Source organism: Photinus pyralis, unplaced genomic scaffold (genome assembly GCF_008802855.1).
Source record: "Photinus pyralis isolate 1611_PpyrPB1 unplaced genomic scaffold, Ppyr1.3 Ppyr1.4_LG5, whole genome shotgun sequence".
Taxonomy (NCBI): domain Eukaryota; kingdom Metazoa; phylum Arthropoda; class Insecta; order Coleoptera; family Lampyridae; genus Photinus; species Photinus pyralis.
Window position 1 is genome coordinate 44,217,789 of NW_022170596.1, and position 17,281 is coordinate 44,235,069.

At 34.8% G+C, this 17,281-nt stretch overlaps 1 protein-coding gene across 3 annotated transcripts in view; it reads right to left on the reverse strand.

Annotated features, from left to right (window-relative positions):
* Positions 1–4,087: 4,087 nt before the first annotated feature.
* LOC116172474 (aquaporin-like) overlaps positions 4,088–17,281 on the reverse strand; it is a 62,870-nt gene continuing 49,676 nt past the window's right edge. Inside the window, exons 2-7 of one of the 3 annotated variants that reach the window (XM_031489696.1) lie at positions 11,461–11,618; positions 5,747–5,955; positions 5,399–5,542; positions 5,079–5,339; positions 4,940–5,020; positions 4,088–4,847 (exon numbers count right to left, since the gene is read on the reverse strand). In XM_031489696.1, the coding sequence (XP_031345556.1) occupies positions 4,680–4,847; positions 4,940–5,020; positions 5,079–5,339; positions 5,399–5,542; positions 5,747–5,955; positions 11,461–11,563 (966 nt within the window). In that variant the 5' untranslated portion in view covers positions 11,564–11,618 and the 3' untranslated portion in view covers positions 4,088–4,679. Of the gene's footprint in view, positions 4,848–4,939; positions 5,021–5,078; positions 5,340–5,398; positions 5,543–5,746; positions 5,956–6,477; positions 6,614–7,727; positions 7,863–11,460; positions 11,619–17,281 lie in introns of those variants that run through there. The other 2 variants (XM_031489697.1, XM_031489698.1) reach the window with 2 other exon arrangements.

Genomic DNA, 17,281 nt, shown 5'->3' on the forward strand with positions numbered 1-17,281 from the left:
AATAAATCCACCAAATTGAAGTATTGCCATAAATCGCTAAAAATAAGATATACCTACTTAGCATAAATCTCTGATGACTGTAACAATTAATTATTAGTCATTCCTTTTACGTAAATACATCTGAAAGAAAAGTCTAACTGATAACTTATGGATAACTTGAAAAATGCGATATGAAAGGTCAACGTTTTGATTAAGCAGAAAATCCAATACGTAAACAATCTCTTTAAAAATACCCACGTGGGATGGTAAGAACCGTACGTAATAACATCGATTTAACATCTACCAGAACATTTTAAATGGAATGACCGTATTATGTACTTGAGAGTTTTTTACACTACCAACATGAACCTATTAATTATTATACTTACCATCTTCTCCTGAGATAAGGATTTTGAAATTCTTATACGGCAAATTGGCATAGTACAAATTATATAAAATTCCCGCCAGCAGTGTTTGTCATAGCGTCATAGATGTGTGAATCAATTTCAGACAAGTTTCTATACACTTCATCCGTCTGTCTATCCATCTGTCTGTCCGTCTGTACCACTACTAGTCCTTTACGACAAAGGATTTTTGGATTTTTTGGTTAGGGATATAATACTGATTGTAATCAACACCGAAAGAAATCGTTTACTTGAGAGTTTGTTACATTTTGCTGCTATCGCTCTTTTATCATTTAAAGTTTCTTTCAAAGTTGAAGAGTAAGCATTGCTTTCGTACCAAGTGTGCCTTGCCTTTGACAACAAAGCGATAGTACTCAGTTTTATACATCATTAGTTTTGAGAAATCAAAAAGCTACTCAAAAGTGAACAAAAAATCTAGAGCCGTATTTAAATAAATAAATACTATGTTACGAATTGTGTAATAAAGTTGATGTTCATATCTAAAAACCGAAACGTGGCATCGTAAAAGCATCATCATTTTTTTACAGAGTAGGTAACCTTAAGAAAGCGGTTTTTGTACTGTATTTTTTAATCCAAAAGGTTTAAATGTAACACTTTTATTCAAGTGAAAAGAAACAGTAGGTAAGTATTCTAATTGATGTATTACTTAAAATTCCGCCCTTTCCCAACCCCCTCTTCCAACATGTAGTGTCGCTGCAGTAGGGCTATTCTCAATTCCGCCCTAGACTACCTGAGAACAAAATGAAAACACTACAAAATTGGTAGCCTGATGAGCAAGAAAATTTAAAAACGAGGAATATACTTAAATCTAAACTAGGTACTTGGAACACTTATAGTGAACATACCTATACATATTATAATGAGCATCCTAGTGTGTTAACTAAAATTGTGCATCGATTTTTGACGAAGTTGGTGGGTATGTTTTCTCCTCTGGTAAATCGTTCTGCAAGTTTCTGACTATGATTGATATCAACCTTAAAGATTACTTTTACACATTTTATATTCCACTGTCATAAGCTGTTTAATTCTTAAGGTCAGTCTTTGTTAATGGCTATTAAGGTTTGGTCAGTTTTTTTAGACTGTTTGAATTGCTTTTACTTTATTTTATAATAAGATTTGGCATACAGTTTTAGTGAACCAAATAATAGGAAAACAATTTAATCGTATCTTGTGTTACGTAAAAAAATGTGTATCAAACCAATACGTTTTGTTATCTTTCAAACTGTCGCTTTTCATCGATACGTCAGTACGGTAAGTGCCATTCAGTTAAGAATTTCGTGAAATAAGGTAAAAAGAACAAAAAATGTAATTCTTGTGCCTCAAAGCCAATGTGTTTTGGCAATGAATTGACCAAAAACTCAAAAACACCTGTAGTTTTGTGCATCCAAGTAGATAAAGTGTTTTTGTGATTTCCTCGGTGATTTTGGCGAGTTTTTTCTGAAACTACAAATAAAATTGAATAATTATCGTATGCAATAACGAAGTTTGACACATAGCAATCTAGATGGGAGTATGTTTCAATTTTAAATGTAATTATTAAGATTAACACAGCCGTTGTTTTAATTTCCTCATACTAGAGAGGAAAATTACATTTTATCTTTACCGACAAATTTAAGCGCAGCTTAGCTTAAGCGTAAATTAAAATCCATGGTAACGATTACTGAGACAATGGTTGGTTGCCATGGATTTTAGCTAAGTTCAGCTTAAATTTGTCGGTGCAAACCGCCATAAGTGTTTATTATTTTTTGCATTATTTTGTAGAAGTTGTTCCAGCGAGTTACAGAATTGTAGACGTAATAATTCTACCCTATCGTTAAAGGATAGGTTGGTCCCATAACATCCGCATTTGTAAAGGGTATCTTTTACAGAAATGGTTGTTATGCTTATAATGAATTTTTGTGGCCTGTTACTAAAGTAATTATAAAGGAATAACGATTGGCTATACTTAGCTATTATAGCAGTTATTACTAAAGCATAGTATAATACAGATATTATGCTATAAGTCTATAAGTAAGGGGTATTTGACCATTTGTGTTGTTTTGTAAGGTTTTTGCGTGTATTCGTAGTAGATTTATATTGTTTTCATTGCGCGTATATATGCGGTTTACACCCTTTTCTTTATAAATTCCTATAGTTTGGTATAACTTGTTGGTGAACTTGTAATGTTTGCGAATTGGAATCCGAATCCCAAGCTACCTTCAGTGACATTGATTTTAATTTAAAAATATTTGGCTTAATTACAATAAACAATAAACGACGTAGGTAAAATTCTGTGAAGGAAACTTAGCCGTGTGTATAGTGTTCTGTTGTGTATTCTTGTAATTTACTCTTGACTTGCATTATCATATACCTTATATATGTTTAAGATGCTAATCAATCACTTTATAATATTCAAAGCTTTATACCAGATTCAATAATACCAGGAAATTGACGTACAATAATTTATTAACTAAAGCAGATATTTGGATATCATGCATCTTAAAAGTTACAAACACAAAAATGTTGTCTTACGTACGATGTGCGTTTTAATAAGCCATTGTAGTTCTTTAAACTGCGGCATAACTTGACTATCCTGCGGTAATTCATGGCAATTTGAGAAATGTGAGGAGCGGCTTTTGTTATGTCAGAAACTTCAATGTGGCTAAATCTTTTCCGCTAATTAAGTTATCTATCCGATCCCCTATGATGTATATCTTCGGGTCTTCTTATCAGACTGTGGAATTTCCAAGTTGGGATGTAATGTAGAAATTTTTTTTTAAATTGTCAGCGTGTTCTGATTTGGTAGTGTTTAACAGAGGGTTAATAGTTTTGGATGCTCCAAGCATGAAAGCGAGGCGATATTATTTGGAGTTTGAGAAATCAGAGGTTATCATAATACCAGACGTGCAGTTTTGTATTATCAAGCGCGTGCTTCTAATCCGTCATCTGGATTCTGGGAACATTTAAAAGAGAACAAGTAACCCAAGAAATAGCGTAGATGGGCGGGAATATTGTGCTCTCAATTTTAACGTTTTCGTACTTTACACTGACAATATTTTTCACTATTTTTCTTATCTCATGAATAACGATCGTGATAGGGCAAAGGTGGAGAGTATCAGTGGAGAACCATTCCTTTTTGTTGCAAATACAAACAACAATGTCTTAAAAAATACACAATGACATTGTGGAATCGGTGAACAGTGTCTGAACATGCATTATCTATCGCACGACATCTTGCGAAGTACGTATAGTATTACATATGCGTTTAAAGGACGCTGAATGACGCTGTTCGCAATACGATTTGTATGATTGAGAAAATATGTGATCAAATTATGTAGAACAAATTATCTACTTTTAACTACTTAAATTATCCCTTGTGGCGTCCTTGATAAGTATAATCTGTACAAATCATCATCATTTACTTCAATTTCAGTAACAGACGAGATCGATAAGTTTCACTATCAGCAGCATGCTAGCAACTCTTAATTACTTAGGTAAAAGAGCCCAATTAAAAAAACAAATTATAAACAGAATTTTTAATTCTTATTTACATCGATATATAAAATCCTAACAGATATGTACAATTGATCTCTATATCAAACACCGCACCCAAATTACGATAAGGAACTACGCGATCACTATAACTTATCACAGTTATCAAATAGTGATACTTCAGGTCCCTTAAAATTTTGACACTCAGTTCCCTTCTGCATTGAATACTACAAGAAGTGGGATTAATCAGTAAAGTCTATGCGAAACGATTTTTCAATCTACAAAGTCTATATCTATATCTCTATATCACAAATATAATATCATTTACATTACCCTGAAAGTAATACAACAAATTGGTACAAGATTCACTAAAAATAGCTATACGTAAGGAACAAGTAGAATCTTGCACAATTGCATGCGTATAAAAAATAGTTTGTTTTTCCTACTTATATAAAATCACAATCATTCATGGCTGCATATTCCAACATCGAATAAACTTAAAAACATTAAAATACTACTTACTGGTAAAATTAAAAACGATTCTCACTTTTTCAGTTTTTCCGTCAATTATAAAAAAATAATGCAACCATAGTCTTCCTGCACAATCTTTACCCAACCAAACAAACAGATCTACACTATAAATAAATTAAAAAGCAAATATTGCTTCGAATAATTATTGATCTTTCACTTAGTGAACATTTTGGAAAACACACTTTTTCGAACAGTGTGCAGGGAAATCAGTACGGTTAATTGGAGCAATCTTCATAGGATATAAAATTGGGTTTATTGGGCAAATATTGCTTCTTACACAATGTTGTTTTTCATACGTATGTGGCTTTCATGTAAAGGAATATCTTCGGTGTTGTTTAATTTGTCTTCATTGGAGTCCTCCTCGTCGTCCGAATCTTCAAAAAGGAATTTGTAAGAGAACGTTCCGATTAGTGCGCCAAGAGTTGGACCAACCCAGTATACCTGGAACAAAAGAATGTTATTATTGCAACTGTTGCAAAATGTTGATCTCGAAAAATGTCTTAGTTCAATTGAATTGAAGGGTTGATGCTTACCCAGTGCGAATCCCAGTCGCCGTTGAATACAGCGGGCGCAAAGCTTCTCACAGTGTTCATGCTTGCACCAGTGAAGGGGCCCTGAAAAGAACAAAGATGTTTAGATCTCGTCCAGCAGAATGAGACGCGACAAACTTACCGCTGTCATCGAAATGACGCTGATGATCAAACCAAATCGGACCGGCGTGGAATCTGTATTCTTTGCGTTTCTTTTGTCCCAAACCGAGCAGCAGATCATAATGAGAACCGTAGTTATGATAGCTTCGATTGCCAAAGCCTGCATCGATGTCAACCTGGGGTGTAGAGTTGTGCTGCACAGTCCCGGTTTCGCCACCGCGGGCACCGCCGTACCGTTCACGTCACCGTTGAATTCTTCCGCCAAGTCTTCCGGTATTAAAACCTGCAACAATAACAAAATCGCGTTAGGGGTGGGTCTTGAGCAAGCGAACTTGATCTCACCTTTAAGAGCCCGAAACCTAGGAATGCGCCGATGAATTGTGCCGCGATGTACACTGGTACCAGTAGCGGTTTAAGATGCCCCAGTATTGCCGAGGATAGTGTAACGGCGGGGTTTAGGTGGGCGCCAGAGATGTGACCAAAGAGCTACAAAGAAAAAAAATTCAAAATTAGTTTACATTTTCTCAGAAATTGCCGCTAATTTAGTACAGCCGTTCAACTTGTATAATGATCATGTTAACACAAAACAAATGGTAAATAGACGTTAATTATACGGAGATCTTTAATTACTATAGCACAGAAATTTACGGGTAGTAATTAGACAGGAGTCAGTTAACTGTAGCTAATTACCTGAATTATAAGCAGGACTGTCATTCCAAATATTATTCCGGACAAATGGTGAGGAATCGGAACGACGCTAACTCCACTCACGCATCCCATGCAACCCAAAAATAGCAGAAGGGCAGTACCCAGGAGTTCGGCTAATCCCATAACGAATATGTTGCATACCGCCCTGTTTTTCTTCCTGACGGACTGCGAGAAGAAAGTACTTTGCTTCCCTGTAACAATGAAATCGCATTGAGCAAAATTGCGAGCGCAACCATTTTTTCTAAGCACATTTTGAGTGTAAGAAGTTGCGGTCTGGTTTCGACATTAACGGACGAAAGATAAATTTTTAGTAATCTAGAATTTACTGGTATGAGATGTACAAACTCCACGTGCGCAATATCGGTGGTGACAATATTTGATACGTTTTAATGACAATTATTTTATTGTGTAGGTATTATGGCTTAAAGCGGGGTTCGTACAATTGCTTAAACGCTTGTATTGTAATAGGTTTCAATCCTAAATTGCAATTAAGGTCAGTGCATTGTTTGCTGATGTTAAGCGGAATTTTGTTTAACTTTTTCGCGCAATTAGAAACTGACACGTTAATCAATAATTAACAGAAGAAAGTCTTCTGGATTTAGTAAATTTCAATAAAAGTTAAATGGCTAGAAAATTGCTTTCACGTGTGGAAATTTTTTCATAAAAAAATTATTTTGAATTAACGCGTTCTTAAAAAAATTTTAAAAACTGACCTGTACCCATTTGGTCTCTTTGGTAGGTATTAAAAAAGTGGTAAGCGTATGTTGCTTTACTAAAGGCACCAATCAAACTGTTTTATTGACTGACCACTGGAGATCATGTTGTTTACTTCAAGCTAATGATAAGAAAAATTTAACAGTAGAAGTGCTGGCTACTTAACGGATAATGCCATCGCGTATTGCAATTACGAACAAAACTATTAAGCGGTAGATAATGATTGGGAGGTTTAAGAGTACATACTGTATTGTGCTGATCGAAGCAAAAAAATCACCTTTCAGCTTTTTTCATTTTGTACAGAATTGATACGTGTCAAATTCCACCAAATTATCGCACTAAGATGATCATTTTTGAATATGCGGATTAATTTAATTTTTTTTTGGTTTCAGTTGAACTCGAGTGCATAAGAAATATTTCAAGGACAGGGTGCACCATCCGAAGAGAAAAGTGGGAGAGACACACACAACCTGTATGACGTTGTACGGAGGTGTGTCTGTGACGTAGCAGTTGCCTTGAAGTAATGTTAATAAGGTTAATTATATCACATGACATCGAACGAGCCTCTCATTTCGCAAAGTAATTATTTATTTTTTCGTTGCAGGCTGATGCAATTATCGTACCATTCCCCTACATTCCTGCGGTGCAAAAATTTTAACTGCACATTCACAAAAAGTAGGATAGCGTCCGATAATTAGAACGCCCGCGGGTAGTTGCTATAGGAAAATTCCTATGACCTGAGAAATGCACAAAAATGAAACCCAATCGGTCTTATACGTCTAGACACTTAAAATGCCGCAAAAAATCTAAACCCGGAAGTGAGTGCTGCAATAATTACAAATTATTTTTAAATTGCATTTAAAATACTTTCATTTTTATGCATTGATAATGTTAATTACGACACGTGTCTGATCACATTATGCAAAAAATAATTAAACACGACAAGCAATAAAAAACGGAAACGATTCGCATTCATAGAAAATTCGTATTAGTAAGAGAATCTCTAAATTTAGCAAAACTAGTTTAAAAATAAACAAAAGTGCAAAGAAAAGGGCAGTGGAATTTTCCATTAGATTGCATTGAAAATGAGAATAGCGCCGGCAGGTGTGCCAATATCCAAGGCTTAATGTTACAAGTAGGAGTGGCCAGTTCTTTTCCACTCCACAAACGGAAGAAGCAGTCGATAACATAAGCGGAATACATATTTAGAAAATTGATAATAGGTAGAATTGTAAATAAATAATATTACCTAAATCCATATAGCTGGTCAACATTTCGGTACTCTCCAACAGCATAATTGTAAAATTATCAAATATTAATTAACCAATAACAAACACAGAAGCACTACTGTACTGTAATGAACACGTTCGAATACGGAATGCTTGAAGAACTACAAACGTTTAAACATTCAACACAGCGCGATTAGCTTTTAAGTTTCAAATTGTAATTAGCAAATTGCGACAAAAAACTTGCATACGTAAATTTAGTACTCTGTACGCAGGAGCTTTTTTTTAAAATTTTGTTGTCCCCCTTTATTTAAAAAAAAAATCGGAAGCTCCTATTAACTTTTATTTTGCGAATTTTGGTGTTCCGCTTAACAGTTAATATATCAATGACAAAAAGGAAGGGATTGTGTTGTATTTTAGGTAACGTGAGAGTGTGCCCGAAAAATTAGGTGGGGAAAAAATTGCTCCGCTCTTCCAATTTTTTGTGCAAGCAAAAATTTGGGTGTTTGTTTTATGTTAGTCTTACGTAGGAGAACTCGGAAGTGAAATGCAGGTGCATTATGCAAAATGCAATACCATATTTTAAATGTACTGCCAAAAGCGGAACTATTATTTTGTCACGTCACGTTAACATAAACTGATTCAAGAGTACGCTTGCGTACCGCCGGTTGCCTACAAGCAGAATCTTATCGCTCCAGATCTGTGGAAAACGGATTTGGGATTATAAACAATAAATTAAAGTTTGTTCGATTAGAAGCCAGTTACACGCACTCAAATTCGCAAAACTTTCGATGCTTGACCGTAGGGATATTGATCACGTTTACCTACGTACAATTGTATTCCTATTGCGCCATGCAATTCCATTATTGATTGCTTCATTTTAATTTTCGCGCCAGAATTTGTATTGTAAAACCGATTCGAGCGATAAAGTTTGCTTCGCTCGTTATACCAAGGCGATAACAATGAATTTTGTGCATTATGTTCCGATTACTGCATCTCCATCAATATATCCCTTTGACGTCACAAACCTCATTGTCCAATTAGAGCGAAAATAAAAAAATTATCAAATCATGTTATCTGGATATGCCCAACCAATTATTACTTTTCTAATCTTATCTTAACGATAGTTTGCGTTACTGGAGTACGTTTTTATCTCTGCTATAACTGTAATTAGGAGTATTAGGACATAATGGTCCTTCTGTTGATCAAAAGATTTTTTGATTTTATAAGAGCAAAAGGGACAATATCACTAAATTCACTAAATTAATAGACAGCCAACAAAATAATTTTCGTGAATATTTTTCCAAAAAATGTCCTATTTTTGAGCATTAACAAAAGCTAATGGATCACAACGTCAGGAAATGTGTTCTCCGATGCTCTCTATCGTACTATTTCAAATTTTAACTATCGTGACTCTTAGCGATAAGGGATTAATAAAGGAGTTTTATCGTGAAATATGGCACCCTTCGAACTCAAAATTGGAACTAGCCAAAAATAATCCTGTTTCGAATTTCATGTGCCCCTTTTTATTAGGAATTTCTTTAAAAGTATTATGAAATGTCCTTACTATCGACCCCTTCACAAGTAGGAATTTTTATTGGCGCATCTGTCCTGTTTATAATTGTTGGATCTCTGGCAATCCTATTTTAACCCCCAATCTAACTTGCGTTACAAGTATAATTTACTTAGACGATGTCTAATGGATTACCCTGCGCAAACTTTTATTATAGCATATTGAACGCAACCGCGTCGGAAAGAAAAAAATTTCCAAACTTGGAAAAATATTGAAACGCTTTGCACGTATTAAAAACCCTGGCAGAAAGCCAATTGTTTCTTATTTTAGTGTGACGGTCAAGTTCGAACTAGATACTTTTTTTTCCTTTCGTCATATGAAAAAAGTACCTATGTCCTACACAATAGTGCATCTTCTAGTTTGCGTCATATACCCCACAGTTATTGCAACATTGTTATTTAGTCCGATTCGAGCAGAGCAAATTTAATAATCTGAGCCTTCCTCTTACGACGGTCATTGGATTTTCGGATTTTTTAAAGGAGAAATTTGTTCTGAATAAAACTAAAATAAGGTGCCTTGAAACAAGAGACGATAATTGCGTCGATTTTAATGTCGTACGCTTTAGGATTTAATAATTATTTATACAGAAGTCAGGAAAAATGACACATTAGGGATACTACTGGCGAGAAAATATTGAAGCAAGAGAGTACTTTAACTTCCGAGGCATTGTTATAGGTATTTGATTGGCGAATTTTATATTACATTACTCCCGAAATCGTCTTTTTTGTTATATAAAATTTTAATTGCTATGAGTGTGGTAATTAGTGGTAAAGGACAGGAAGCAGGAAAAGCAGTCAAGTAAAGTGTTACGGCCACTGTCATGAAAAGTAAAATTTCCTCACATAAAGTACCTACGCATGAAAATGAAGGTTTCCTGACGATTTCGGGACAAGCGATTTACCACAGTGATTGAAATGCCAAAGCATGATTTGAGAGCTGTATTTACAGTTTTTTAACTGGTAAGGTAATTTCACAAGTTTTCTATATTGTGTTGACACATGTGGGGTTTATACGTTATTAGTGGGTAATTCACAGCCATCTTTTGTTCCCCAACTTGAAAATGAAATAATTAGGTATTTTTGTCAAATCGTAATAGAAAATCAAATTGTGTTGCATTATTTTAATGAAATGCTAAATTTGGAAAAACATGAGTGCTTTCAATTCAGATGCGGGATTAAATGTTGCAATTCAACCAAAAGCTCCTAAGATGTTGGAGATCCATCCTCATGGTGAAGCGTGAAAAATGGGAACAATGTATAATGTTAAAATCATCTCATAATTAAATCAACATTGATGCTAGTTATGACAATACTTATATCCTTCCACCCCCTCCCCCACTCCTTACACAAACGGAACTGGTATCAGGTTATCAAAAATTCATAATCGTTTGAGTATTAGCAGGGCTTTAAAAACTTTTGCTTTCATAATCTGTGATATCACTTCCCTGAAAAACTATTAAATTAACACTAAGAACTGGCAATTTAAAACACCTAACATTGCACAACCCTTGTTCAAAAAAATGCCTGAAATGCGATAACGAATCAAATAAAGTCGTAATGCATCAGACTGTAAATTTAAGTACAAAATTTAGATTATCTGTTAACGATTATTGTGGCACTAGCTGAGAATACAAATTACGGCTATTCAGTATGCAAGTCACACATATCGATTGACAGTTTGCGTATAGCTTTAGCGCTTCTAAAAAAAAAAGTAGAAGAAAATGCAAATGATCATTGTCATTGTCAAGTTCCGACGAGGAAGTCCAAGTGATCGTCCTTCCTTGCATTAGAAGGTTAGATTTATTTTCCGGTATTCCGAAATGGTAACAAAGTTACGTTTACGGTACCATTCCACAAAAATATAAAAAAATGCTTTTGGTTTTTTAAGCTGTTAAAGGATTAATTGTGCACACGCTGATCCGAAAAAAACTTTTTGCAACCACTCGGTATAACACAAACAAGTGTGTTCGATTAAATTAATTTTGTATTTGGTAACTTTCCACTACTGGAAAGTACCCAGAATCTTTGCTACCTGTCCATACTATAATTAAATAATCTCGATACAAAACCACAGATAACCAACCTCGTCTCTCGGCAGAGTAATTATAGATTTTAATCTCACGTAATTGGGAAACAAATTTTGTAAATAAAATGGAAAAAAAAAAAAATTAAAATTGCACTCACCACCCTCCTGATGGTATTGCTGCTCGCTGCTTCTTAAGATGTTGGGCAGTCTTCTTACGGACAACCGTATCCCATCACTGATACTTGGAATATTATCTAACATTATTTTATTACGTTGAAAATACTGTGTTTCTTTAGCGAATGTTTCTTAATCGACGCTGAAACAATTATTATCGATTAATGTCGTTAGATCAACAATAAAAATTTTTAATGCTGTTTTAATTTTGCAGTCGTTGCAAGCAACGGTACAGACTGTAAATGAATCAAAACGTTGTACGCGCAGCTTTTTTATTAAGAATACATCTACTTACAATTGGGGGAAGAGTTTAATTTTTCTCGATTCATTATTTAATACGTAAGTCGTAAATGCAATGTTAATGAAATATCATCAGTGATCTATTAATTTGTTTACTACCGCCATTAATTGTCTTTATGGATCGCGAAAATAAAAACAAAACGCCCATTTATTAAATTACTCATCAGCAGGTACGGCAAAGATTATTTTTTAAATTGTGTCAAGACCACCAAGAAGATTATTTTAATTAGGATCTCGACCCTTAAAGTCTTATTGACCAAATTTTTCAATCGATTAAAATCAATGGTAATTTTCCGTTAGCGTTTGTTTATTTTATTTTCTATCAATTCGGCATCCAATTAAACTACATATTTAAAATTATGTCTAGGATGTTTTAATTAGAGGTAATAAGATAATGTCCATAATTTTAGAGTAGCACGGTGATTGCCTTTTGTGATAGTAAAACAAAATTCAATACGTGAAAACAATCATGCAGTAAATTTTCAATTAACTTGTTAAGAGATGATGATGTATCAATTTAATACTGAATAGAGCGTAACGAGTAACGTCATTTACGAGCACTTTAACTAAGATCGAGGTGTAAATTTGAGCAAAAATTTTTAACGGGTGGGTGCCAAATATTAGTTATGAAAGACCATACAATTTGCCAAAATGACGTTAATGGCCCAAACTCGTGTTCCCAATCACTAGCCTTGCATGAATAAAAAACTTCATATTCTAATTGAAATGCAGCGGGTAATAAAGGTCACCGGTATGAAAAATAATTTTCTCAATGATAAACTAGAAGTTGCCATTGGCCAAAAAACATTGACACTGCGGTTAATTCATTTACCATAAAATGACTAGAACAATTATTAATTATATAAAGCTGAAAGCCACAATGCAAACTTATCCACACTATCTTACCGGATATATCCAAATAAAACAATACTGGGGTGGTAAAAATCGGTTAAGTGCATATAAATCCAAAATGCCGAAGTGTGTGCGGTAATGTTTTATTTAAAAATAAATTGGCGAAGCGAAATTGGCGCTTTGTATATAACGAAGTAAAATTCGACCCCCCCACTTCATCTGCATTGCATACCTAATCTATTTCAAGCCCCAACGTGCCTTTTTTTGCGTCACGAGATGGTAGGTGTGTTCTGACGTTTTCCCCCTACTCATTTTAAATGGTGCATAGAGCCAAGTAAAATAAAACACCATTAAAAATAATATGTGCAAACTGCATCGTTCGTGATGCAATTAAATTACATTGAGTTCATCAATGAGTTGCGCTATTTATCAACGTTTGATAACATATCAAATACGCGCCCTTTAATTTTGACGTATAGGCACTCCTTGAAAAGTTAGAGCCTTTGCCAAAAAATGCGTAGATAACAGTTGTGAACGTTTATTTCATTGTTATTATTAAGAAATCAAGGAAACACTTCTGGCCCCTACCTACAATCGGTATACCTACTCATTCATTTCAATTATTTGCGGTGCAGACATACTTTAGGGGTTGAGACTGAAGGTATATAAATTTGTCTAGTGTCACAGGCGTAGTTGGCATATGGATAACACGAGTCTCAACGTTGTAATATGAACAAACAAATTTATTTTCACAAACGGGCTGTTTGCGGGGTGGCGATTTTGCCATAGTACTTTCCGTCTTCTACGACAATAAATACTTACGAGCAAAGATCTTATACGAGATGCATGCGTATTTAGAGGCATTCCACAGCCGGATGTAAGTGCAACTTTCGGAGATAATCGATAAACTCTATATAAGTGTCAAGAGAAAGATCGACTGCTTGAAAAATTTTTCGCCCACTTTCGAAACTAACACTTGTAGGGTTTTTTCAAGTTAGTGACACGGAATCATGTGTGCTGAGTAAAAGGAAAGACTTCTTCCAACGCAGGGTGATCTATTGATCTATTGATTCTTGTATTACGTAAGCAGTGGCGGATTTTCTGGAAACCACACCAAGCGCGTATTTTTGCCCTCACACAACTAGGGGTCTAGAAAAAGTGTAATGTCCTATTTTACAAACGTAATCCAGTGAAATGATACCCGTTTTCGCCCATCTTCTTGAAGAATAGTAGGTACCTAGAATCACAAGCATACAATGGCAAGCTCATGTGATTAGGTAAAGTCATTGAATAAAAATAGCGATTTTATTTTATGGTAAAATGTAAAATTTAATGTGAAATCGCAAGGGTCATTGTAAACACTGATGTACGAAGACTGAATGGGGAGAGGGGATATCTTTCCTGTAGCGGAACACAAAAGTGATTAAAAATTTACCCTTCAAATGGATTTTTTTCTAGAATTCCCGAAAATGAGTTATACAATGTAGTTTTTGCAGATACGCTAGTAGATTTTATTACAAAAAGGTTGTAAGCCTCTTTTATTGCCGATATCTTGAGAACCGAAGGTGACATTAGGTCCGATGGATGCGCGGTATATTGGTTAGCATAGACTTGTTAGCGGATTGTAGCCGGTTTGCTTGGATTCACAATACGTAGGTACATTTTTGATTTTCATTCATCAGGGACAGGGAGTCAACTGAACCATCGAAGCGGCCTAAAGGGAGCAGCGATTTTCGGCAAGAGGTAATATCAATTAATACCAGAAGAAAAGATTACCCACGTCAATAGCTGCAAGTTATTTTAAATTTTAGATATGTATACAGTGGTTGGTTATTTTTAGGAATTCGTATAAGAATTTTGTTCGAAGTAATTTTAATATTCCTAAAAGAATCGACCTATGAGAATTAGTTTGATAACTTGAAGTCCATTTATGGACCTGCATGAAACAGATTCTATATTATATTTATTGATAAGAATCGGATCCAAACAAAGGATTTGGGGTATTTTGATTCACTGATTGGAATTTTGCATTTTATTTCGGTAATACTAGTCCTTTGGTTGGATTAAAATTTTGTTTAGCATTTAGAGGTGTGTGTGTTATATTTTAAACAGAATAAGGTATCAGTAATTCATTATATGGTAAAGATGAATCTTAGATAAGGATCAAATATCCTTTACCCACAACTCAAACGAATGGAGGACCAGCACTACTATTTTAACGTTTAAAAAGGGAGACAAAAAAGTAACGTCGAATTATAGAGGAATAAACTTACTGAGTACCACACAAAAGCTCAATTATAATAAACAAGACCGATACCCTTATCTCCCCCTAGACTAGTCTAGAGGATACACAACAACGATTTAGATCAGGCAAATTTTACACAGATACCGTTTTCGTCCTAAGACTGAAAAATCAATCGAATACAATTATAAGCCTGGATAAATATGCTTCATCAATCTAGTGAAAGCATTCGACCAGGTCCAGTTGAAAGGCTCCTTTACGGTAGGCAGTAATCATAATTGACTTTATTCCCATACATCATGTTATACAGGTGCATTCACTACATGAGAGTAATATAAACAAACAAAAACTTTTTTAAGATATCTATAAGAAAAAAAAACAATGGAAGACATAGGTACATAAAACAAATCCGATCCAGGGAAGAATTAACGCAGAACTCATCATTATAACTTTTGATTGAGAAGTCTAATCGGAAAAGTACGAATTGTTTTGGATTCTACGCCCCAAAATTAATAAGAAAAAGTGTTTTCCAGAGAAATTTTGGTGCTGTCGATTTTTGGTAAAAAAGGAAGGTTATACACTACCTTTTTTTGATGCCCGAAAAAAAAATTGTCTCAGATCGACCCGGAAAAAAAATTTTCTTATAGAATGGGGCCTGTAGAATCCATAATTTCAAACAGTTCCAATATTGGGCTACTAGTTCAAAAGTTACAGCCCTTTGAATTTTCTTTCGAAATTGGTTTCTAGTCTATAACTTTTGATTGAGAAGTCTGATCGAAAAAGTACTAATTGTTTTGGATTCTACGCACCAAAATTAATAAGAAAAAGTGTTTTCCCGAGAAATGTTGGTGCAGTAGATTTTTGGTAAAAAAGGAAGGTTATACACTGCCTTTTTTTGAGGGCCGAAAAAAAAATTGTCTCAGATCGACCCGGAAAAAAAATTTCTTATAGAATGTGGCCTGTAGAATCCATAATTTCAAACAGTTCCAAGATTGGGCTACTAGTTCAAAAGTTACAACCCTTTGAATTTTCTTTCGAAATTGGTTTCTAGTCTATAACTTTTGATTGAGAAGTCTGATCGAAAAAGTACGAATTGTTTTGGATTCTACGCACAAAAATTAATAAGAAAAAGTGTTTTCCCGAGAAATTTTGGTGTAGTCGATTTTTGGTAAAAAAGGAAGGTTATACACTGCCTTTTTTTGAGCCCCGAAAAAAAAATTGCCTCAGATCGACCCGGAAAAAAATTTTTCTTATAGAATGTGGCCTGTAGAATCCATAATTTCAAACAGTTCCAAGATTGGGCTACTAGTTCAAAAGTTACAGCCCTTCGAATTTTCTTACGAAATTGGTTTCTAGTCTATAAAGTCATCATCATGGACGAGATTATAAGGGGAGTACGTACTACGTACAATGAAAGGTCATAAAATGGAAGAGAAGGAAATTAATATATTATGTTATGCTGACGACGCGACGCAGTCTAATCAAACAGCCAACTCATTTAACATGATATGTAGTACAGTTTGGCATAACTGTTTAAGACTTGGACTCTAGCCCCACAGGTTGCGAATTCGAATCCAACAACTTGCCAGTTTTTAGTGGTACATCTCCTGACTACCATGCTTCGTACGGGCATGTAAAGCTGGCGGTCCCGGCAGTCATACCACGACTGCCGTCACTGTCACACAGACAGCTGTTGATACGGCCCGAAGACGTATGTAGCTAAGGAGATGCCACCCATACGATACAATACAATACAAAATCAAAACTACCTCTAAGATGCAAACTTGTAGTTGACGAAATAATTATTCAACAATCTTTGAAATCCAAATACTACCAAGTTACAAGAGCAGCAAACGTAGCTGGATGCCTAAATAACACAATATTCCGCAACAAAAACATAGGAATTGAATCAAAATCAATAATATATAAAAGTGCTATAAGGCCTATCATGATGTACACGGCAGAAACAAGTTCAAAAACATCCAAAACCAAAAGAACGAAGAATGAAAGCGCTTAATGCTGGGAAAACGCTGCTGGACAGAGAGAGAAGCGAAAATATAAGATACACATGCGACGTGGAGGACAGTTGGATGCAGAAAACAACTAAAGAATGGAACTAACATATCAAAACAGGATGGAGGATATAAGAATTGTATGAATTGCCCGTGATAAATCACCAAAAGGGCAAAGAAGCGTAAGGACTTTATGTCCTCACTGTATAGCTATGGTTAAATTATCAATATCGTTAACATGTGCTTCGCCCGTTGCATTCAGACATATATACATCGTGATGAAAATTTAGTTTTTTGTGTAGTTTCAAGAGACTTTGTAACCCTTACAGATATGCTTTACGATGGTAATAGACAATATTGACGCCATTATGAATTATGGTGTATATTACCGACTACAGT